We start from the raw sequence: 23696 nt of genomic DNA, 5'->3' as shown, positions 1-23696 counted from the left end.
AACTGAGTTAGCTGCAAAATGACAGTCACAGTGTGTTCTGTGAGTGCAGCACGTTGTTAAATGCATCATTATCAACATGAGATATCCAACTACCTTATGTCTCATTGACATGAAAGAAAACACCGAACATTATCAATGAATTTGAATAATGAACAAGGCTATTGTTAGAAGTCAGTGCTGTCGAGCTAGCATGTAAGTGTTGGGACATTTTGGCTGCAGTTTCTCTGCCATTCTTGTGTGACTAGCTTGCTTAACTTTAGCTATTTATCAATGCCGAGCCAAATGGAAACCTTGGCTATGCCTTGTCAAAGATTCTGATCATGCACAATGAGTGGACGGACAGAGTGTGCAGAGATAGGCTGTTACGTAGGTGGACAAGCAGGTAGGTGTGTGGTTAGAAATAGTTTTCTTTCTGTGTTTTGATTGGTTGTAAGTAGTATTGTTGTTCCTTTTGTACGCCATGATTCCAATTTTCTTATCAATGACATTTTCTATCACATTCAGTGTTAATGTTGTTCATATTGCCCGGCCCAGACAGTTTCTATCATGAATGTCAGACTGTCTGGAAGCAGTTATGTAATCCAATAAATGAAGAACCTAAAACAGTTACCCTTTTCAAAAGGATTTTTGGTTCTTTTCATTGAGAAGACACTTCTCTATAAAGCCATACAGGCTTAACTTGTGAGGTAAATGATGTGTTTCACGAAGATGAAGTTTGATAATGTCTGGGTGTGCAGGGGAGTCGCCAGCTCTGGCTGCTCAGAATTTAACTCTTGAATTTGCACGATGGAGGAGAATTGACTAAACATGTAGAGGGAGCAGAACCACAGGGGTTAATGATCTTATTAATACTTGTATCGTAATATATGGAAAACTATATAACCATGTGTTTTGCTTGTTCAGACTGTACTTACAGTATCAATTACATGTGCCATGTGGACACCTGTTCAGTAAAATCACACAGAATTCTTGAAATTGTACTCATTAATAGAGACACCAGAGTGAAGTTTAATTTACTACCTGTCAATGTTACCTACAGCACACCTGCTGACACTGCTCACTGAAAGCACATGTCACCAAATTCACAGCCGTTAAATTAGACAGCTGCTAACCATTTCATGCTGTAATTGTAGACATCAGTCCACAAACAGTGGGCACACACACCAACCCTCTTGTCTGGTAAAATGAACCCTCATGCTCCACACCTGCTGCAACACGCACGCACACAAACACACAGACGCACGCATGCACACACATGTTGGTCCTCCACTCAAACAATAAACAAAGTGCAGAGCATTGGAAGTGTCCTTTTGTACTTTGAGTGGCATTTAATTACTGTAATACTGCTGATTTCTACATCAGTTGAGCCGGTTCAGGATTCATCATTCTTTTCTTTCCTTCTTTCTTCCTCCTCAGATGACCAACCAATGGGAGTGGGTCGCCGGCCATCCAGCGAGTTCCTCATGTGTGGAGGGTGAGTACAATGCTAACAACCAGAGACCTCAACATCACGTCTTTCTTACTTTCTCTCTTTCTCTCTTGCTTTCATTCTTTCTTGCTTTCTTGCTTGTTGTCTTTCTTTCTAAAAACAAAGAAATTAACTCTTCTTTGGAAAAATAAATTAAAACTCCTCTGGAACCCCTATTCAATCAGCAGGAATGCTATGTTATTGTTGTACCATACACAATAAATGACCAGAACTCAAGGTATAGTTTAACAATTTGTGAAATAAGCTTATTAGCCTTCTTTGCCAATTAGCTTAGCTTAGCTTAGCATAGCATAAAGACAGTTATCCTGGCTCTGTCCAAAGGCAACAAAATCAACACCACTTAAACTCACAGATTAATGCATTATATTTAATTTGTTTAAGCTCGTTACAAAAGAGTGACCTGTTGGTCAGATGTGACTGGCTATTTTAGTCATATGTAAAATTACAAAGGGGCCTGTAAAGACTTTGTTAATGCAACTCCTCAGACACAGTTCATAGAGTTTGAACTGCATGTTGACAGGAGTCAGAGTAAAAAAAGACGAATAGATGAATGCAGTGGAAGTGTGTAACATGATGCTGTGAGTCAGATTGCTTTTCACACACAGCCTTGAGTTCACGTGTATGTGTGTGAAGTCATACCATCTCTTCTTCATGTGTTTTTTGGGGTGTTTTTACTGTCAACAAGGCTTCTTTAGGTTCTTTGTTTTACTATTTCTGGTTCTCTGACCACCAACAAAGCAGCCTCCTCTCAGCTTTACACCAGATATCACACAACCTCCTTATCCATTTGTCATGAGGGATTTCGTCTGCCTTCCTCCATATCTGCATGATTAGCGAGCTATGAATCAGATGTTGAGCCAAACAACAAGGTGGTGCTGTGCTAAATAAAGCACCTGACCCACCGAGGGCTGTGGGATAAAAATAGACTCGCACACTCTCCAAAACTGTCCTGCAGTAACTCACAGTGACTGTGACTGTGCCTCAGCTGTGTATGAAAACATCAAAACATCCTCACATGTATTGCAACCATATTGTTTGAACACAGCAGTGTCCAGTTAGTAGATTTTACTTCTACATATTTAATATCCAGTTCAGCTGTGCTCATGTTCAGCTGTCCCATGTTCTACTCATTTATAGTTTCTGAACTTTCATGAGTTATATTTAATCAGGGAAGCTTTGTGTCTTAATTCTCTAAATTAAATTCAGTTTCAGATGAAGTTAAGAAATAGTTGAAACTTATATATTAAACTTTTAGAAATACTGCTGTCTTCTAGTCCTTTGTTTATGTTCCTCATCATCCCTTTGCTAGGGAAAGGACAAGACTGCTATTATACCACATATATCTTATTGCCAACAAGTCTCATGAAAGGACTAAAACCAACAATGTGTAAGTTCGACTCTCAATACATTCTTACTCCACTTAGCTGTGTCTTTCAGCCCCAAGCCCATTGGTTCCAACTGAAGATGTAAATAAGGACCAAATGCATTGTTTCGTTTTTTTTAAAGGCTCAGTCTTTTCCTTCAACAGTTGACCACTGTAGTTTTTGGTTAGTGTTACTCAAACAAGAGAAAATAGGGGGGATTATTTTCAGCAGACACTCATTTGGTGCTTTAGTAAGTAGGATGGTGTATGTGGGATTGAGTTAATTCAACTACAGTGTGTGTGTTCATGGTAATGAACAGGGAACACCCAGGTCAACCAATAGCTTTGGTTTTAAATAGCTTTTGCACAGAATAATAAGGTATATCAGGCTTTGGGTACACAGGCAATACTTAGTAGTGGGACACATTAATTCTTGTATTGTGTCTCCACATAGAATTTGTTGACAGTAACAACAGTATTGGATGATGGCAGTGTCAGGCTTTAAATACTGTTATTAATAGACTTTTAATTGCAACAATGGTCATCATACATACTGCAGAACTGGACTTCATGCCCACCAGTTATTTTCCTGCAGTGTATAGTTTCAGAATTCTTACGAACTGTTTCCCCTTTCACACTGGACAAAGAAACCCAGTAACATCTGACTTTTGTCTTTAACTCCTGAGTCAGATGACTGCAGTAGTCACAGTTGTTTATCAGCTCCAGCTTTGATCAGCTATGATGGAAACACCTGAGTGGACACGCTCATTTTGCTCCTTGTCAGGGGCGATGCCATGACATGTGTTGAAGTTAAGGATGCTGGCTTGTTAATACTTGTGCATCTGTCTTTGTTCAAGCAGCGCTCAAACATTATTCAGTCTGCGCTGAGTTTGAAAGAGAGACCAAAGTAAAAGTTAATAAAAAGGAACCACCGTTACATTGTCCGTGGCTTCTGTGTCACTAATAGCCTTGCCAGCTGCCTCTTTGTGATACTCCACATGTTCAACTCTCAACAGAGGTGAGAAAGAAGCGAGATGTCTCACTCCTTAGCTACTATTGTTATCAGCTCCGAAAAAAAAATATGTCTAAATCAGAATGTTATTGATTAAGACTTTTTGAAACAAGTTTAACATCTTTTTGGTGAAGTCTGATGAATTATATGATCTGCTGCTTTTTACAGTCCCCTGTTTTTCTGGCGCGTGAATGATGATGAACATGACACATAAGAGAAACAAAACAAAACAAAACCAGAAAGGCAGACTTGTTTCCTGGCAATGGGGGAGGAGTCATCTGCCTATTTTAAGCAGGTTTAACATGTAATTCAATTTATATTTTTAATCACGGTAGCCTGGACAGCTTTATTTCTAATATTTTTATTGTATAATAATATAATATTGAAGTCCCTATTTAAGCTTATGGTAAAATGTAGGTGTTAAACACTTATGTTTTACCCCTTGAAACTTGCAGAAGTCCTCTTGTTCTCTCTCCCCCTCCCTTTGTTCATAACCTGCAGCCAGACACTGCTTTGCACCTCTTCTGTCTTTCCTGTTTGCATACAACAGCCTCAAGCAAAACGGTTCTCTCCCCTCTCTGTTCCCTCTTCTGTGGCACTCACTCTGTTTTGTCTTTGTTGCTGTTCTGTCTCATCCTCTCCTAACCGTTGCATGCTGCTAGCTTTACTCCCTCCCTCTGCTGTCCCTTTAATGGCTTTCTCCATAGCAATAATTCTTTACTGCTTACATAAATTAGTTAACCATTGACACAGGAGGTACCATGTTTTTCTTCAGTACATGAGATGTCCCTTGCAATTTAGTAACACCAGCCACACTCTCAAAGAGCTACTAAATCACAGCCTTGTTTATCCTCTGCACTCTGTGTGTCCTAAATTGATGGAGTCAAGGAAGGAGATGGAGGGAGAGAGAGGAACAGAGTAGTGCTTGTGGCAATGGAGAGAAGAGATGATGATCATTGTAAAGGGAGTAGGAGATTAGCTGAAGGAAGAGAGAGACAATGTAAGTAAATGGGGGCGATGAATGAGGAGAAATAGAAGTGACAAATTCTATAAAAAAAAAAAAGAAAAGAAAAGGCTGGTTGATCCCATCCCCCTCTGTTAGGCTGCTTGGTAAAATCCAGGCCAGTGGAGAGGCAACTGACTTTCAGATTCTCTCTCCCCTTTAAGAAGCAGCTGTTCACTGACCTACAAATTCTCTTTCTCCCTTTTTAACACAGGGACAACAGCACACAACATTCCTCTCCATATTAAGCCTTGGCTGGGATCAATAAAGCTTTTAGCGAGCCTCCATCATGGGTTACTGTATTAGATGTCTTCTCGATCGGTTTCAAGCATGTGGAGAAGGACAGCACGTGGTGTGGTTTCTATCTCAGAATTGCAAGAATCCAACAAAGCAGCTGCTCTGTCGTTCTTTGTCTGGACTAGTCTTCCCCTCACGTGTCCTCCAGTCTCCCTTGTAGACCCTCCCAGGCTTCACATCATTACATAATACTGGTTTCCAACTGGTACTGCTCTCTAACGGCCATTTCCTCTACTCCTCCTTTTTTTTTGCATTCTATATGTAAGTGAATGACCTCTGTGGGTGACTCGGTTAGGACTTTATGTTCGAGAACATTTTGTCTCCCGTGGAATAACAAAAGAATGCAAATGAGCTGTGTCTCTTTGCACTTCCCCTCCTGTGTCTGTCTGAACACAGCAGACCTGCCTGGCACGTGCCATTGGCTGGCCCTGCCTCTAGCCCTGCCCCCAGCCCTGCCCCCAGCAGAATGAGCTTGAAGCTGATTGGTGCTGCCTCTGTGTTTACATGGAAGCCTGGCCCCCTTTTTTTTTCACCCACTGACTCATGATCAGCCAGACTAAAGTTAGGTCCTCAACCTGCCTCCACACTGAAGTAAACAAAGAACTCGAGGCTGTAGAAACAAAGTCCCTACATGTTAGAGTACTTTATGCTCTACTTATTACACAAGCAGTGGCCTTTTGGAGATTTTAGTTGTTATGGGTGTTGACACCTCTGAAGATGTCCTGCAGATATGGAAGCCGCAGCTGCCTCGATCGGACTGGCTAACCCCCCTCATCTCCCCGTTCTTCCCCTCCAGGCAGCCGCAGCCCACCTCAGGACAGACCCCGATGGTATCCCCTCGAGCTGAGACCACCCCAATCCCTGTTCCTACCCAGATCCGAAACTATCAGCGCATCAAGCAGAACCTCTCCAGCAGCCCGACCACCACGCTGTACAGCTCCCCCAGGTAAGAGCTGCCTCTGCTGGGTCTGAGGTTTTAAGAAAGTGCCCTTTTTGCCTGATGGTTCTGACTAAACTCTGAATCATTTATACCTTTTTATAGTCACGAGTAATGAAACACCAGGGCACCTGTTTGTTAATGTCAACTTGTGACTAATGTTTTACTTATTATTTTGGAGTGAACTTTGACGCACGATATTGAAAGCCCAGGCTGTCATTTCATCAGCTATAAAGTTTCACTGAAATTACATCAGCCAAGTGCCCGTTGAGTTTGTGGTCTCCCAACCTGTTGCTGGGAGGAGGCTTTATGCGAAGACAAAGCAGATTGAAGGAAAAAGGGTGGCACCTTGATTCACAGGAAGATTAGTTCTGTTGTTCTCATGTACAGTCTGCTGTCTCTAAAGGAGATCTGGAGAGGAAGTGTAGGCTGTTGTTTTGCTGATGTGTTACTTATTTAAAAGATATATTGTTTTGGCTTCTGTATGAGCTTCTGTTCATCAGGTGGTTGGATGGCTTTGTCCTATGGTGATTGTAGCTCCGAAGATTAGGATTTGCTTAATGTTTCTTAGCAGCAGCTTGTTTAAGCAACCTCTGTGCTCCCCTTAGATCCTTGAGGACAGGTACTGTCCCTCTCACCCGCTGTGCTTCTTTGTTCAGCTGTCCTACTCTCCAGCCGTCCTGTCTCATCAGTCTGTTCAGGCAGGATTAGAGCTCTGACACTGTGTCCCTTTGACCTATCGGTAGTCCTTCATATACTATATGGATCTAAATATTGCTATATTTCACAAATAACACCAGGAGGATGAAGTAGGGTAATCGATGTTTAGCTCTTGACATTACCAAGCATTTAAAGAGAGATTAGTATTAGTATTAATAATTGAGTTAATTATTGAGTTAATAATTGAGTTAACTTCTAAATGGAAACACCTGCCGCATATTGGCGATGACAGTGTTTCCTTTTTATATTGTAATCTCAAGCAAATCCAACAGTGTAATGTTTGGCTTGTTTCAAATGCACAATTTCTCCCAAGGTAATGCACAAAAGGAGGGTTTTCATTGTATTTTCACATTTTCATCTCCCAGGGACAACTTAAATATACCCCTGGGAGTTTTTGACCACTAGTTACTAGAGCCTCGATTTTTGGGTCAGATGCCGATACCATAATTCAGAAGTAAAACATTTTGATATCGATATAATGGGTAAGAAGCACGGATTTTTCATAATAATTCACAGTTTCTGGTAAGTACTTGTTTTGATTTGTGTTTTTTTTTATTTTGCATGCATGTGATCACATGGCCAACATGTTGCCTGTTTTATCTCTTCCACTGATCGGGACGCAACACACAAAGAAACATAACAATGCCAAAACAAATGCATGGAAGAAGAAGACTGCTCGCTTTCACACATGCATGTAAATAATGTAACACATTTAACAAAGTCAACCTTGCAAGTATTTTATGAAAGAGGAAATGCATTTAGCACTTTTTTTGTGCCTCTAGCCTTTTTTTTTTTTTTAAAGAAACAATGATACAATGATACATTCAAAATGAACAGGGACACTTTGTAAAATGTGTAACTTCTGCAGTTGTATTCAGGGAATTTTATTTCTAACTTTTCCAATTGCGATTCACAGCCTTCAGTTGATGTAATGTATATCTCATAGGGTACAACAAATGACTGCAACTCTCTGTAATTGTACCAAATATTTAGTGTGATAGATTTGAGATGAGCAATCTGCACAGCAAATTCTCCCACACGTTTTGTTTCTGTGTGAACCGAAACTGTGATGAGGTCATATACAGTTCAGCAGTAATGGGTTCTCTCAACAGCCAAACAGTATTTACTAACTGGCAAAACTGGTTGAAATTAGCCAAAAGGAAGAGAAAGAAGTCACTTGAGAAAAGATGGTTGAATAACTGAATCCCTGATGGAGCCAAGAGTTGTATTTATTTATTTATTTATTACTTAACTCTTTGGATTAGTTATATGTTGAATATTAATAGCTTTCTGGTGTTCTGAAAACTGAATGACTTGTACTTATGATAGTCCATGTACACTCCCTAAACTTTATGTTGTGATGCGGTTTGTGTGTTCTAGGTCTGGTACAGTGAGGCGCTCCAACACTAGTCCTATGGGGTTTCCCAAGGTGGGCTCGGGGTCCCCCAGCTCCGCAGACGTCCCTCAGACAGTGGGCAGGCGTCTCTCCACTGGCAGCTCTCGGCCCTACTCCCCCTCGCCTCTTGGTAAGAACATCTGCAGACATGTCTCATAGCAACTCAGCTTTTTAATAACACCTTCCAGAAATGAATTGAATCAGAAGCTAATATTAAAAATAACTTTTTGCAGTGGGCACCATCCCTGAGCAGCTGGGTCACTGCTGCTGTCACCTGCAGAACCATGAGCCTCGCAGCCGCAGCTCCTCAGGAGGTCAGTTCAGAGGCCAAATTTCAGCTGCACTCCAGAGAGCCTGGTCACTGGGTTAACCCACATCTTACTGTGACCACTTTTTCACATGTATAAAATGTGGCTTTAATGGTCCTATGGGTAGTGTGGGTCTTGAAACAGCAAATGCCAATCAGTTAACACTAAAGAAAAATGGAGCATAATTTGAATGTACTAAGCTGGAGAGCATAAGATGTACTGTATGGATGCAAAGTATGGGGTACAGTTTGCAAAAGAAGTTTGACCCAACACTGACAAAAAATATATACAGCCCTACCTAAAGTCTGTAATATCACCATTAACTGCAGGTAGGAGTTGTTGTTTTGATTCTCTCTTGTGTGTCATGACTTTATTATTGTCAAAGTGCATGAGTCACCATGAGTCAAGGTCTTTTTAAAAGTCTGACGCTGCTGTTATGTTAACACTGCAGACATCCTCCAACTTCTTCCTTGTTTGTGTCAGGAGGTTTGCTGTCATGGTGACCATGCTTTTAAAGATGGACGCTACAGTGCACTGTGTGAAACGAGGCCTCAGCCAGACACAGAACAGTACTTTGTCCCCATTTAGGAAAGTCACACAAACAAGCAGATTTCATGACCAACACAGAGTCTCTGTGAAAAGTCTCGGGGCTGTTCTACATTCACTGGTTGAGCAGAAACTGTGTGACGGAGCAGGGCTTAAGTGTGACCAGTAGCATCACATCTATGCACTGCAAGCATTAGAGCTGAATTGATTCTGATCCAGTCCCTCTACCTTCTCTAGGTTCCCCTGTCCCATCCTCTCAGCTCCTGGGGGCTCGGCTCCAGAGTGCCCCCACCCTGACCGAGGTCTACCAGACCAGGCAGAAACTCCACAAGCAGTTGTCAGACCCTGTTCAGCCTTCGTCCTCCTCCTGCAGCCACTCGCCTCAGCTTGGCCGACCAGCCAACCTCGGCTCCTCACCCACCAAGCTCCTGGGCTCCTCGCCCCGTACGTCTGACTGGCTGCAGAAGTCCCCACTACCCACCATCATTGGCTCCCCAACTAAGGTAGGTGTACATATTATTAAGTGTGCAGATGACCAATACCAAATCAACTGAAATATAAGTTATTAAAGTTTCCCTGTTTTTCCCTTTCAGACCATGTCGGCACCATTTAAGATCCCCAAAACGCAGGCGTCCTGTAACTTGATGGCACTGGCGGACAGCCCCGTGCCCACCAAGACGCTGGCAGATGCCCGGGATATCTGTGCCCATCACTGCAGCCCGTACCTCACCGGACGTCCCGCTGCCCCTGAGGCCAGCAGGACCTTTGGCAGGTAGGACTATTTAAGGGAAACAAAAAGCCCTCCCTTCTTCATTACCTACAACCATCTCAGCCTCCACTGTAATTAATATTAGATTGATACATTGTATCTATTGATGGCCAGTCATTGTTGTCTAGTCATTGTGGTACATTTCTAATAAGATGGGCAGTAAGTTTTTTTACATACACTATTTGTCATACAAATGATTCAGTCGTGTAGTGATAGCCCTGAACCTTAATGAAATCTAATGTGACGCTTTGGACTGGACAAGAGGCTTCCTTGAAATGTTTTTTTGTGTTCTTAGTACTTCTTTATTTATTTTGCTGGTTTTAAATGGAGCATTTTAGTTTCATATTGACTACATTTTTTCTTCTATGCAGGCAAAACACACTTTTAAGTGTACCATTGATTGCTTCTAAATAAACCCTTGATTATCTCGCTTATGTAATGTGTATGTACATGGCAGTTTATAGAGGAAAGTGCACTAGCTGGGTGCAGCCTCTTCAAATGTACAGAGAAATGTAAACATTGTGTGAATGATGTAATCATGGCAGTTTTATGTCATGTCCTTGCGTGTTACTTTGACCCTCCTCTATCTTTACCATGTGACATCACTTTGTCTGCTGTTCGACCTCACGCTATCTGTGATTTCCATGCAGGTCTGTTAGTACGGGTCGTCTGTCTGAGCAGCCAATCAGAATCACTCTGGGTGGACAAGCGTATCAGGGCAGCACTGACAGCTTGAACACAGAGCGACCCATGGACACAGGTATGAATACATCACTGCACACACTGGACAGTGTGTGCCTTAGTTTAGGTCATCTTAGTTCATTTAGTCACTATATGGACTTACTGATGTCTGTATTCTTTCATATAAAAAGTCCTGTATAACCATGATATCAGAGTGATCCTGTTACTTCATACAGTGTTCTACTCCCAAAGCCCCTGCAGGTCCCAGTGTGCTGGCTCAGGGTGGCTCCGCAAGTCCCCGTACGGTCCTTTTCACCGTGGGTTCACCGCCCAACAGCAGCACTCCTCCAACCTGCAGCCATCTGGGCACACGACCCCGCACCACCTCAGGTGAGGACCCTTCACTGAGCTGAGCCAGTATGCAGTCAGGTGTTCCAAGTGAATGTGTCCGTCAATGGTATTTATTTCATGATTCTCCGCTCTTCCCTTCCCATCCCTCTCAGTGGGCTCCAACAGTTCGGCTGGCTCGCTGTGCTCCACCAGCGGTCGGGTCTATGTCGGATCTCCTCCAGGCATGGCCATGGGCACCTCCCCTCCAGGAGGTTTCATGGGTGGGCAGATTGTCCCTGGGGGTGAGGGAGCACCCAGCAGCCTGCGCTACGTCCCCTATGGGACCTCCCCGCCCAGCTTGGAGGGATTTATTACATTTGAAGCACCTGAGCTTCCTGAGGAGACCCTTATGGAGGTGAGGCCCCATGTTAATGTTTGTCATCTTTTAACAGGAAAATTGATCAGTCAGAGAACTCGATAAATCACAGGTACACTCTTTTAATCTTCCTTTGTGAGTTACATTTAATCTTTGTAACACCTGGTACAGCGTGAGCATACGGACACCCTGATGCACCTACGGATGATGCTTTCATTCACTGACTGCGTACTGGAGATGGCAGCAGTTCGAGCTGGTGGGACAGAGCTTGGTGTGTCGGCCGCCTCCCTCTACCCTCCCCAGGACAGTGTGGTTGTGGACCAGATCAGCCAGCTCAGCAAAGAGTGGGGGTAAGGAATGACTCAAGTCTAGTCTGACTATGATAATCTCATACAATTAATAACAACAAGCAGTCCGGGGAGGCTCTTTGTTTAGTGTTGTTGCTGCAGTGCTGAAGCTTTTCCATGTGTCTTATATATTATGGTTGTGCTGCCCCCTACAGGCAGGTGGAGCAGTTGGTCCTCTACATGAAGGCAGCTCAGCTCCTGGCTTCCTCCCTCCATCTGGCCAAGGCTCAGATTAAATCAGCCAAACTCAATCCTTCCACTGCAGTCAAACAGGGTAAGGACATTTCAGTCGTCATCCCCCAGTATTTGAATCAAACTATGACCAGTGCATTGAACTGGAAACTGGAAGAGAAAAGAGGTAAAATCTGCTGTTCACCTTCTTCACTAGCAGGAGAAAGATGCTGCAGCCCGTGAAACGTACCTGTGTTTATTTACTTATTATCTAGTATTTTTTTGATATAAGTATACTTAAAAAAATAAAATACTAATCCCTGTCCCTGTCTTCTCTTAGTGGTGAAGAATCTGAATGAGCGTTACAAAAGCTGCATCTCCCTCTGCCGGCGGCTGACTGACAAACTCAACCACTTCTTCTCTGACAAGCAACGCTTTGTGGATGAGATCAACAGCGTCACTGCAGAGAAGCTCATCTACAATCATGCTGTGGAGATGGTGAGTCTCACATACACAGTGCTGAAACACAAAACATCTTCAGGGCTTAAAGAGACCAAAGGAATTTAGTCTGGTGTTGACTCTCATAATTTTAACTGGTCAGCCTAATGTGATGCTCTGTGTGTGTGTGTGTGTGTGTGTGTGTGTGTCAGGTTCAGTCAGCAGCTCTGGATGAGATGTTCAAGCAGACAGAGGATATAGCATACCGCTACAGCAAGGCCGCCATGCTGCTGGACGGCCTGTCAAAGATCCTACAGGATCCCACTGACATTGAGAACGTGGTCAAGTGTGAGTACAAACTCTCACAGTCTGAGTCAATGGGCCTCATGCAGGAACCACTCGTGTGAACAGCTTTCTCCTTAAGTGGCAGCTATAAGTGATTTAGGGGAATTTGAATCATTCAACGTATTTCTCATTCTCAGAATTTTACAAACAAAAGTACAAACAAAATTCCAGACCTGTCACACAAGCCAGATAGGTACAGATATTTTGACTTTGTAATTTGGGGAAACACTTTTTTTCCTTAAGAATTATAATGCCTCTATCTCAATAAACAGAGCCAGACATTTTTTGGCATTGAAGTTCATGTCATACTCATTCTTTATCTATGCCACAGTGCAGCTCAGCGATGACACGGCGTGTTCAAGGAATTTGAAGACGTCACTATGGGCTCTGTGCCTCACCCAGACATTTTATAGAACAAGTGATTAATTGTGAAAATAATTGGTTAATTGATGATTAAAATAATTGCATGTTGCAGCCTTAACTCACAGCTCCTCATGAGCCAGTGGCTTTCATCAGGCTGAAACAAGTGATTTTAAAAAAGATTTGTTAAAAGAGATTTAGACAGTTTGCTGAATCTGACTTGGAACACTGCACAGTACGAGCAAACCTCAAAGAACAATGTGAGAGAGGTTTTAGTGTAACAATATATGAAAATGTTCTTGCAGTAGGCCCATTGTCTCTTTTAAACCTGTAGTCAGTCTAATTTTTACTCATTTTAGTGTTTGCTTTAAAGACTTCTATTAATTTGTTCTTGTTGTGTGTATTTTTCCTGCAGATAAGGCCAGTGTGGACCGAAGGATCTCAGCCCTCTGCTACTGTACCGTCACACTGTACGAGTAGCAGCCCCCCCTACACACACACACACACACACACACACACACACACCGAGGGACCATGTCCTAAGACTGTTGACTACCATCCTCACCACGCCGCTGTCCCCTCCTGTAGCAGTTAAAGCACTTTTCATTAGCTAGGTTTCATCTGTATTTATCATCAGTAGTTTTACATCTGCATCACGGACTGAGCTGTGACAAGCGACTGATGCACAAATTTACAACCAAAGATGACCACGGATCCAGAAATAAAAGGCTGAAACCGGATGTGGACATAATTCATGCACTTTCAAGTGCATTCTTTTCTTACGCTATAATGGTGGAAAACCACCTGATGACCATGTAAAAAAAACTATTGTCCATCTTTCAGGATATCATTTGTTTTTTTACCTGAAGGAAGAGAGGATGGACGGGGCTATGAGATTGTGTGGGTTTTAAGAGACTGAAGCTCCCCATGAAGCAGATCATCTTTTTAAACTCCTGCTTACTAAGTGATATCAGTGGTTATTTACTCTGTGTTTAAGTTGTTATTCTTATTTATTGGTTCAGAAGAACATGGATGTTTGAGTCTCCTGCTTATCTTGAAAACCTCAAGTATTGGAGTGTAAGGAAAAGGAAGAAATTAGCAAAAGGCTTATGGCCGATCACTGTAACAGATCGAACTCTCAAACAAAATGGACTTTGACATGAAAACACAAATTCCTGTTACAGAAAGTAGACAGCCATGCGAGCAAAGGAACCTGTAGATTTGTAATTGCTATGTTTTTATTTTTTGTGTCGTTAGCTCAAGCACTTTATTGTGGATTGAGAGGAGGAGATGTATCTGTACAAGTTCTGAAGGTTGAAATGTGAAAGCAGACAAAGGATTTTTTGACTCGTGCTCTGTGTACATGATCAACAAGTCTACAGAATGCATACAGTTCCCATGAGGCTGAGACAACAGGAAACTCAGGACAGGCCAGTCAAATTGGCTACAGCTCTGCTGTGCTGTACCTCCACTGTCAAAGGATGACAGATGGTTGACAGAACCACTTTTCCTTTTGCTTGTCACATTGTTTCCCTTGGTCTTCAGTTTTATAGGGATGTAACAGATCCATTGTGACTTGTTGATGATGTTACTCACAGTGAGGAGGGGTTAATTTGAATTTGGGGTGACGGTCAGTCCCTCTCTTCACATTTCCACAAGGCGTGTAAGCTGAGATATTGAGAAGAAAAGCAGAACTTGAGATCCTCTGCAGTGGTAACAGGCCCTTCTCCTGTCACCACTGCAGTGCTGAACAACCAATCAGGTGTCCACTTTAAACCCTGATGGTGTCAATTGTGAAACCGAATGGTCATATTACTTGACAAGTTACCTTAATAATAAGTTTCATTTTACTAAAATACTACAGCTTTTTATGTTCTGTCAGTATCTGTAGCTAATTTTTTTTAACAAAACTTGATGTTTGCAAACCTGTATATATTTGTATGTGGTGCATGTGGTGATTCCTTTCCCCTCTTTTTGGGAGGGGTGTGAGTGTGTGTGAGATCACAGTTTGCGTTTTAGTCAGGGTGTCAATGATGCCGTCAGATACCCTGCCTGTCAGTCAAAGAGCACAAATCTTTATATGTACATAGATGGATTTGATACATTTTATTCATGTCTGCCAAGGGTTTGATAAGGAACCTATTTTGGCACAACAGGGGTGTGCCAAAGAATAAAATATAACTCGTGGCAGCTCCAAAACTTTCCAGAGAACTCTTTCTACCAGGACTGTTCATTGTTGAGATCAAGACACATATTTGTTCCGTGGGTCTTAGGAAATTTTCTGAAATGAGCGTGATGTCTTCAGATTTCATCCTCATTTCCCAAAATTTTGTGATACTACGATTTGTCACAATCTGCACTGCCTAGAATCCACTCAGTCCCTCTGCCTCCCCTCAAGTCGTCTGCTGTGCTCCCAACAGTGTATGTACTGTATGTATGTATGAGTGTACAGTATATATACGCACTTGCCAGGTGTGCATTAAGGCCAGTAGTATACAGTTAATGATGGAAAAGGAGGTGCCTCCCTCTTGTCCAAGCAGACGTAGGCCTACTCCTCTGTACAGTTGTGAATAAATTCTTTTTCAGTGTAAAAATGTGTATAAATGCATTCACAGGCACCTGGAGGTCTCTGGGCCTGTTTCTCTGACGTACTGTTCTTTTTCCAAGACATATCTGGGTTTCAGTTTCCCTCATCCTTGTCATGAGCACTCTGAACCACATGAAGCCTTTTACTGCACGCAGAGAGAAGAGGGATAAATAAAGCTGACGTAACCCCCACCACCACCCCCCGAGTCTCTGCTCTGTACCATTTTGTCCATGGACTGTAACTGAAGATGGACTGTTTTCGATAAAGCATGGGTACTGAGTCTGCATTTTACCCTATAGAACCTCTAGAATCTTGAATGTACGTACCCCGTTGTTTTGCGCCTCTCCAGCCTGATCTGAATGCATTTTGAAGAACCCCGCTGTCAGTCACAACCCTGAAGATGCAACACTTTCCAAGTACCAATTTTTCAAAGAAAAATGTTAATGTTATACTTGTGTCTCTCACCAAGGGGTGTCTCTCTTTGTTCTTATGGAACACAAATACAGTCTTTGTTATTAAAAAGAGAACAAATAAAGATGCGTTGCTGTGTTTTATTTTTTCAAAGTTGGTTCTGTCATTTCCAAGATGTTGAGAATTTGGATGAAAAGATCTCAGCTAAATATATCCAAGAATAATTTTTCAACGGTATGTTTAATGTTGATGTTCTTTTAAAGGTCTAGTGTGTAGAACGTAGGGGGATATATTGGTAGAAATTAGGGGTCGATGCAGATTAACAGAAATCAGGGAGACTGAAAACTGATATTCAGGACCGATATTTTTTAGCAGTAAAAGTGAAACTTCATTTCAGTATAATTTTCAGGTGCTTTCCATTTTCTGCGACTTTATACTTCTCCATTACATTTATTTGATACATTTAGTTACTCAGATTCAGATTATTGAGTGTTTATAGGCTATTAATTGTGACATGTTACCAATCAGATAGTGTTGTGGGCAGGACATTGTGTGAGAGGATGCTGCATCAGAGCTAAAGTATTTTGAAATTAGTTTTTTTAATCGGCAATCTGACAGAAAAATTACTGGGAACCGAGAGAGAAGGAGAGACAGAGCGATGGAGGCAGAGAGGAGTACAGAGCTGCTCAGAGGCCACAACAATCACAACTTCTATAACACTGCACAATGACTACAGTATAAATATGATTAATAATAATAATATATTTTTTTTAAATGGTTAACGATGATGGTGATGATTGTGACGTTGTTTCTGTGTTTTCTATGCACAAAATAATCTGTAATGTGTTGTTATCAACTGGTATTGCTAACAATGGTCTAACTCTTTTTGTACTGGAATGCAGTCAACTAGGGTATGAAGTCATTCCCAGCTCCTACTTCCAATGTAAATGGAATACACCAAGAGAATCGTGTAGTTCAGAATTAACCTTTATACTGTCTCTACTAAGGGAGTGAACACCTCTGCCAAGGAGTCTGCCATTCTGCACCACCATATTTCTACAGAAGCCCAGGATGGACACGTTGGCCACCTTAGGAGAGGGTGAGGTGAGGAGTAATTTGTTGGTTGCAATGTGCAACCTCACTGCTAGATGCTACTAAATCCTGCACACTGAACGTTCAGGTGTCCTGGTTCATTATTTTTACCTGCTACTAGCAAACCCACTCATGAGCGACTCTTTTGGTTCTGTATTTTTTAATACCATCCCCAAGACTCAGCGAACCTCAGGTCCAGAGGAGCGATGTTGTCTCCTCAGTATTAAGATTATATATAAATCATTCACCTTGCTGAGTACAGGAGTGCAGTGGACAGTGTTTTTTGGACTGATGTGAACTGAATCATCTGAAAGTCAACATCACAAAGACAAAAGGAGCTGGAGGTAGATTTTAGGAAGCAAGGGACCCATCCAAACCCAGTCAGCAACAGCTGTACAGAACAGAAGTGGAGTAACACAAATACCTTGTGTCCACATTGACGATAACATGGACTGACATCAAAACACAGAGGCTCTGTACAAGAAAGGTCAGAGCCAGCTGTATTTCCTCAGGAAACTCAGATCTTTCAACATCTGCAGATGTTTTATTACTCGGTGGTGGCCAGTGTCTTCTACGCCGTGGTGTGCTTGGGCAGCAGGGTGACGGCAGCTGATGCAAACAGACTCAATAAGCTCATCAGGAAAGCTGGTTCTGGAACTGGAGTCTGGTGGAGATGCCCCACTGAACTCCACAGGAGATCCTTCCTACAAATGGTCATCAAACTGTAAAACTCCTCTCCCCTCTGCAGGAAGGACAGTTCAAACATCAGACACTGAAAACAATAATATGAATGTAATGTGCAATATTACTTGAAATATCATGAGCAATAGCATTTTCACTTTTCATTATAATTTACAATGCTACTTTAACAATATCAGGTGCAGTAATTATGATAACATGTGCAATACTGTCTTTCATCTGCTGGCAGTGAAGGACAGGAACTGTCTAAATAAAATTGTAAATGTCTGCTCTAAAATTATAGGTACACAAATGACAGATCTAAACTCTCTCTGGGAGAGATGTGTCCGTAAAAAGGCAAAAGGCATTATTAATCAGGAACACGCTCTTCATAAAGAATTTGCGCTGATGTCATCAGGACGGTGATATAAGCAGCCTCTTGGGAAGACCTGTCGGTATTCCAAGTCATTTGTTCCTTCATCTATTCGGCTGCTAAATGCAGAGAACTGAGCCGGGAATTTGGGCAATGAAATAGTGTTCTGTTTTATTTATTATAATATGTCTATGTATGTATGATTTATGTCGTATGAATGTTTTTTATGACGGTGTCAACCACTGTAGAAACTGAATTGCCCTTTGGGGATAAATAAAGTTTTCTTCCTTCCTTCCTTCCTTCCTTCCTTTTATGACTTCACAATATCACTGTATATAGCCCACTACCTTTTCTATTTTAGTTTTATCATAGTTTACTTATTTTCCCAAATTAATCAAAATTCTATTGTAATTCTAATTGGACCCGGATGTCAACATTTTCTCTTTGTTTTTTTGTTTTTTTTATGTATTCTGATGCTAAAAAAAATCCCAGTATGTCATTAAAATAAATCAGTAGTGTCATTGAAATAAACATCAGAATATATATGTATAAAGAATGAAAAAGATGAAATCATTTTGATGTATGTATCAGTGGAACATTTTATGGTGCTAATACAACTTCTTCCAACACAGGTGTTTCCGTTCTAGTGTTTCCCTTCACTTTAGGTTTTGTTTTCATTCCTAAAGTTTAATCTCAAAGAGAAAAAGGATCGTCTCTTTTTTGGCTCCATGGAGACCAGAAAGGTTGATGATACTTTCTAAGTGCTTGACCATTGTCCATATTTTAGTTGCCTATTTACATGAGACTTAATGTTTTCCAGAAAACATTTAGATATTTTAAACAGAAGACAAAGATTTTCAGTGGCTCATTTTTTTTTCTGCCTAAACAAAACTAAATAAACAAACTCTTTGTTTTCATGACTGAATAAACTGAATAAACAAACTGACCTTAAAGGACAACACAATTTATTCTGTTTTGCTTTATTTATTTGTGGCGGACCCTGCCACCTTTCTAGCTTCAAACAGTGTTCTGGGACCTTATTTTCCTCTGAGAAAACTAACTCATCAGTATTGTAAAGAAGACAAAAAAAGAGTTTGAATTTCTTTTTTTATCTTCTTCTTCCAAAACTACATAGTGTCTCTTTAATTTCGATGTTAAAATGTATCGTCACTTTTCTGGCTCCATGGAGACCAGAAAGGATGATGATATTTTCTAAGTGCTTGACCATTGTCCATATTTCACTTGCCTATCTACATGAGACTCAAATTTTCCAGAAAACATTTAATAATTGATGGTGCAGTTGATGTGTGTTCTTACACGCTCCTCAAGACTGAGCTGATCACTGAGTCCTGTATCTGCAGCCTGCGGCTCCTCAACTATGGAAGCCCATTTCCACCAGTGTGATGAAAAAAAAAGATCCTGTAAGTCATTATAATGAATTAGTATCTCAAAATATTGACTTAGTATCTCAAAAATAATGAGAAAGTATCTCAAAATATTGACTGAGTATCTCAAAATAATGAGAAAGTATCTCAAAATATTTATTTAGTATCTCAAAATAATGACGTAGTATCTCAAAAATAATGAGAAAGTATCTCAAAATAATGAGATAATATCTCAAAATAATGACTTAGTATCTCAATATATTGACTTAGTATCTCAAAATAATATATATAATACTATATATATCCAAGAATATCAGACTATCAATTAAGAATGAGAATGGAATCGCTGATGTACTTTGATTTTAATTATTTTGTTTCATTTTAGGAGCACTGAAACCAGTCCTTTGACCGATAAGGACATCTTCTCACTACTAAAAAATCATTAAAAGTAACAAGTGACAGCATCCACCTTCGCCAGTTTTACTAGATATCACAACCAGCATTGTAAGAATTTCAAAATCAGTTTTGGAAAAAAAGTTAAGACATTTTTTTTCTTCTCCGTGTGTTATGTTTTATTGCACCTCGCTCGCCAGTCTATATTACAAAATGGCTTTATCAGCATAATAACAATTACTGTAAGGGTAACTAATAATAACTAGAATGACACTCAAAAAGATGCAACCCCTGCGTGTGAGCTTGCTCAAAATTAAAATGCAAAAATTATAGTCTACACATGCTGCTCTTTTATGCCTTTGTTGTTAAGGCAATATGGAGCTACAAAAACATCAACCTATAATTTAAAGACAGTGTCACTAATGTATCCACCCTGTGTGCCTGTATTTCAGATGGCATGTACAATAAACAATTAAGGGCATATTTATATACAATGGTAGGCCTATTTAGCTGAAGCTTTTTCTCTATTCCCCCAACCCATTAATAATCATTTGACGAAGTCTTAGATAAAGGTCAGTAATTTCATACACATCATCAGACATTGCAAGGTTGTGCTCAGCCATAAATTCCATACATAAGTGAAACACATCCTCATCACAAGGATAGTCCTTAAAAACACAGTCCTCTCGACATATTTCTATCTTCATTTGATCAGCTGACTGCAAGAAATTCTGAGACCCATAAAGATTGGAAACTGCATAGATTATTGAAGGGCGGCCATTTGGAGCCCGAGGATTGTTGGTTGTTCTTATGCGATGATCATTCCAGACAGTTCAACTTCATCAAGCTCCTCCTATAGAAAAGGAGTGAAACGGTTGTGTGAAAATAATCCGTGTTTATGCCGTTATATCTCATAGTTACATTTGTGTTGATAAACAACATTTTGAGGATACTATACCTGTATGGTATTTTGGAAGCAAAACTGGATCAGTGATTTGTCAAAGAAGCTGTCAACAAAATAGCCATCTGCTTTCAGCTGGTCGAAGTGATCCATCCAAAACTGGACGCATTCACTTCTCAAGGTGCACCACCAACATTCAATGCTTTGATTGCCAGTACTTGGACCTAAAGTGACACACTCTGTACCATTCTCATCCTCACTGTTGTGCAGAAACTTTTGCATCACTGCAACGTGTGTATTCTCAGTACCGAGATCTAACCTGACTTTTTGTGGACATCCATTGTTTTCGGTCACAGCATCTATAAAATAGCCCCGAATAATATGAGGGTCACTGTTGGTTTTGTATGCTTCTGGCCACATCATTTTTCTTGAAAAGCCATCTGTGCATCCTCTGATACATATGCCATATGGCTTTAATTTATCGTACCCATCTATATGCCATACATAGTTTGGCCCATGACTCAAACGGTTGCGTGCACGCAGATCCACCCTATTTCTGTCCATCAGTCGCATCAACTGACGCACAGTTTCTCTGTCGGTAACTATCCCGGCCAGCCAACATTTCTGGTGCATCCATCTGTATCCGTGCTGTTTGCCAGACGTTTGTAGCTGTTGGTCAATAAAGGATGCCACTTCAGCTTCATCTGTCTTATTTTGTCTCCGCCAAAGCTGGTTCTTTTGTAGCTTTCTCTCTAGAGTCAGAATGCTTAGTTTGATATTAAGTGATTCCTCCAAGAGTACTAAAATTTCACGATTTGTGAATCCACGTCTAAAGTAGTCTTCAATGATGGTATCCATTTAGGTCTGCTAAGCCTTGTCTCACCCACTTGCTTCTGTTGCTTTGGCGCATATGAGGAAACAAGACATAGGCCTAAGTCATTATTGTGAGCTACTATCTCATTATTTTGAGATACTAAGTCATTATTGTGAGATACTATCTCATTATTGTGAGATACTAAGTCATTATTGTGAGATACTATCTCATTATTGTGAGATACTAAGTCATTATTTTGAGATACTAAGTCATTGTGAGATACTAAGTCATTATTGTGAGATACTATCTCATTATTTTGAGATACTATCTCATTATTTTGAGATATTAAGTCATTATTTTGAGATACTATCTCATTATTTTGAGATACTAAGTCATTATTGTGAGATGCTATCTCATTATTTTGAGATACTATCTCATTATTGTGAGATACTAAGTCATTATTGTGAGATGCTATCTCATTATTTTGAGATATTAAGTCATTATTGTGAGATGCTATCTCATTATTTTGAGATACTAAGTCATTATTGTGAGATACTATCTCATTATTGTGAGATACTAAGTCATTATTGTGAGATGCTATCTCATTATTTTGAGATATTAAGTCATTATTGTGAGATACTATCTCATTATTTTGAGATACTATCATTATTTTGAGATATTAAGTCATTATTTTGAGATACTATCTCATTATTTTGAGATACTAAGTAATTATTGTGAGATACTATCTCATTATTTTGAGATACTAAGTCATTATTTTGAGATACTATCTCATTATTGTGAGATACTAAGTCATTATTGTGAGATGCTATCTCATTATTGTGAGATACTAAGTCATTATTTTGAGATACTATCTCATTATTTTGAGATACTAAGTCATTATTGTGAGATACTATCTCATTATTGTGAGATACTAAGTCATTATTGTGAGATGCTATCTCATTATTGTGAGATACTAAGTCATTATTTTGAGATACTTTCTCATTATTTTGACATACTAAGTCATTATTTTGAGATACTTTCTCATTATTTTGACATACTAAGTCAATATTTTGACATACTATCTCATTATAATGACTTACAGGATATTTTTTTCATCACACTGGCGGAAATGGGCTTCCATACCTAACTGTTGTTGTAGTTATTTCTTTGATGTACACGCCTACAGACCAATGGCTGGCGCCGTTTGTCTTGCGGCTAGCTAACCACACAATGGTATAACTTTGTAACTAGTTAACTAGAAGCGCCTACAGACAGAAACACTAAATTTATACAGATGGGTCAAAGGATCACGAAAGTGGGAAAGTGGCAGTTGGTATTAGCATACCTGACATCGGTTAGAAAAAAGGATCATATCATATGTCAGTCTTCACAGCAGAAATGGTGGCAGTTCTGTGGGCACTAAGATGGATTGAGGACAATAAACAGGGAAATTCAATCATATGCAGTGATTCAGCAGCAACTTTAACTACAATAAAAGAAACTAAATCCAAGTCCAGACCGGATGTAGCTGTAGAAATTTTACAGTCCTGGTTCAGAATTCACAAGGCAGGATATGAGGTGGGGTTTCTTTGGGTTCCGGCACATATGGGTGTGAAAGGGAATGAGGAGGCGGATGAGATGGCAAAGAAGGCGGTGAAGGAGGAAAGAGTACAAATTCATTTACAATATGGGGCACCAGAGTACACAGAAAGAATAAATAGGTCTCTAAAAGAGAAGTGGCAAAAATGTTGGGAGAAGGAAAGGAAGGGTAGGGCGTACTTTTCAGTGCAGGAAAGGGTAAGTAAAGACAAGTGCACTTTTAGATGTAGTAGAAAAGACTGTAGTAATCTCAAGATTGAGGCTTGGACACTGTGGGCTGAGGAGTGGGCTGGCTCTGATCGGTAAGCATCCTGATGGCAAATGTGAGTGTGGAGATAGTGAGACGGTAAAACATGTACTACTCCAGTGCAAAATATACTCCAGTCAAAGAAGGACTCTTCAGGAAACTTGAAGCAGATGGGGAAACTGTTTTTAATATGCGCACGCTTCTAAATCTGGATTCTTGGGTTAAAACAAAGAAACTGGTGGACTATCTTCAGAAAACAGGATTGTACAAAAGGACTTGATGTAGGTCTTAATAACAAACAGTAGGGGCAGCAATACACCATAGTTGT

The 23696-nt window shown here is 40.5% G+C and overlaps 1 protein-coding gene across 1 annotated transcript in view; it reads left to right on the top strand.

Moving 5' to 3' along the window:
• The window catches only part of ulk2 (unc-51 like autophagy activating kinase 2), a 42260-nt gene extending 26250 nt beyond the window's left edge, over positions 1–16010 (top strand). Inside the window, exons 14-27 of the mRNA XM_073480354.1 lie at positions 1417–1474; positions 5961–6110; positions 8202–8347; positions 8451–8531; positions 9309–9574; positions 9665–9843; positions 10491–10600; positions 10774–10911; positions 11025–11266; positions 11399–11577; positions 11730–11848; positions 12086–12243; positions 12396–12531; positions 13304–16010. Coding sequence (XP_073336455.1) covers positions 1417–1474; positions 5961–6110; positions 8202–8347; positions 8451–8531; positions 9309–9574; positions 9665–9843; positions 10491–10600; positions 10774–10911; positions 11025–11266; positions 11399–11577; positions 11730–11848; positions 12086–12243; positions 12396–12531; positions 13304–13368 — 2027 coding nt within the window. The 3' untranslated portion in view covers positions 13369–16010. The remainder of the gene's footprint in view (positions 1–1416; positions 1475–5960; positions 6111–8201; positions 8348–8450; positions 8532–9308; positions 9575–9664; positions 9844–10490; positions 10601–10773; positions 10912–11024; positions 11267–11398; positions 11578–11729; positions 11849–12085; positions 12244–12395; positions 12532–13303) is intronic.
• The last annotated feature ends 7686 nt before the right edge of the window (positions 16011–23696 follow it).

This window comes from Pagrus major, chromosome 2, assembly GCF_040436345.1.
Source record: "Pagrus major chromosome 2, Pma_NU_1.0".
NCBI lineage: Eukaryota > Metazoa > Chordata > Actinopteri > Spariformes > Sparidae > Pagrus > Pagrus major.
This window is presented reverse-complemented; position numbering and strand designations above follow the sequence as displayed.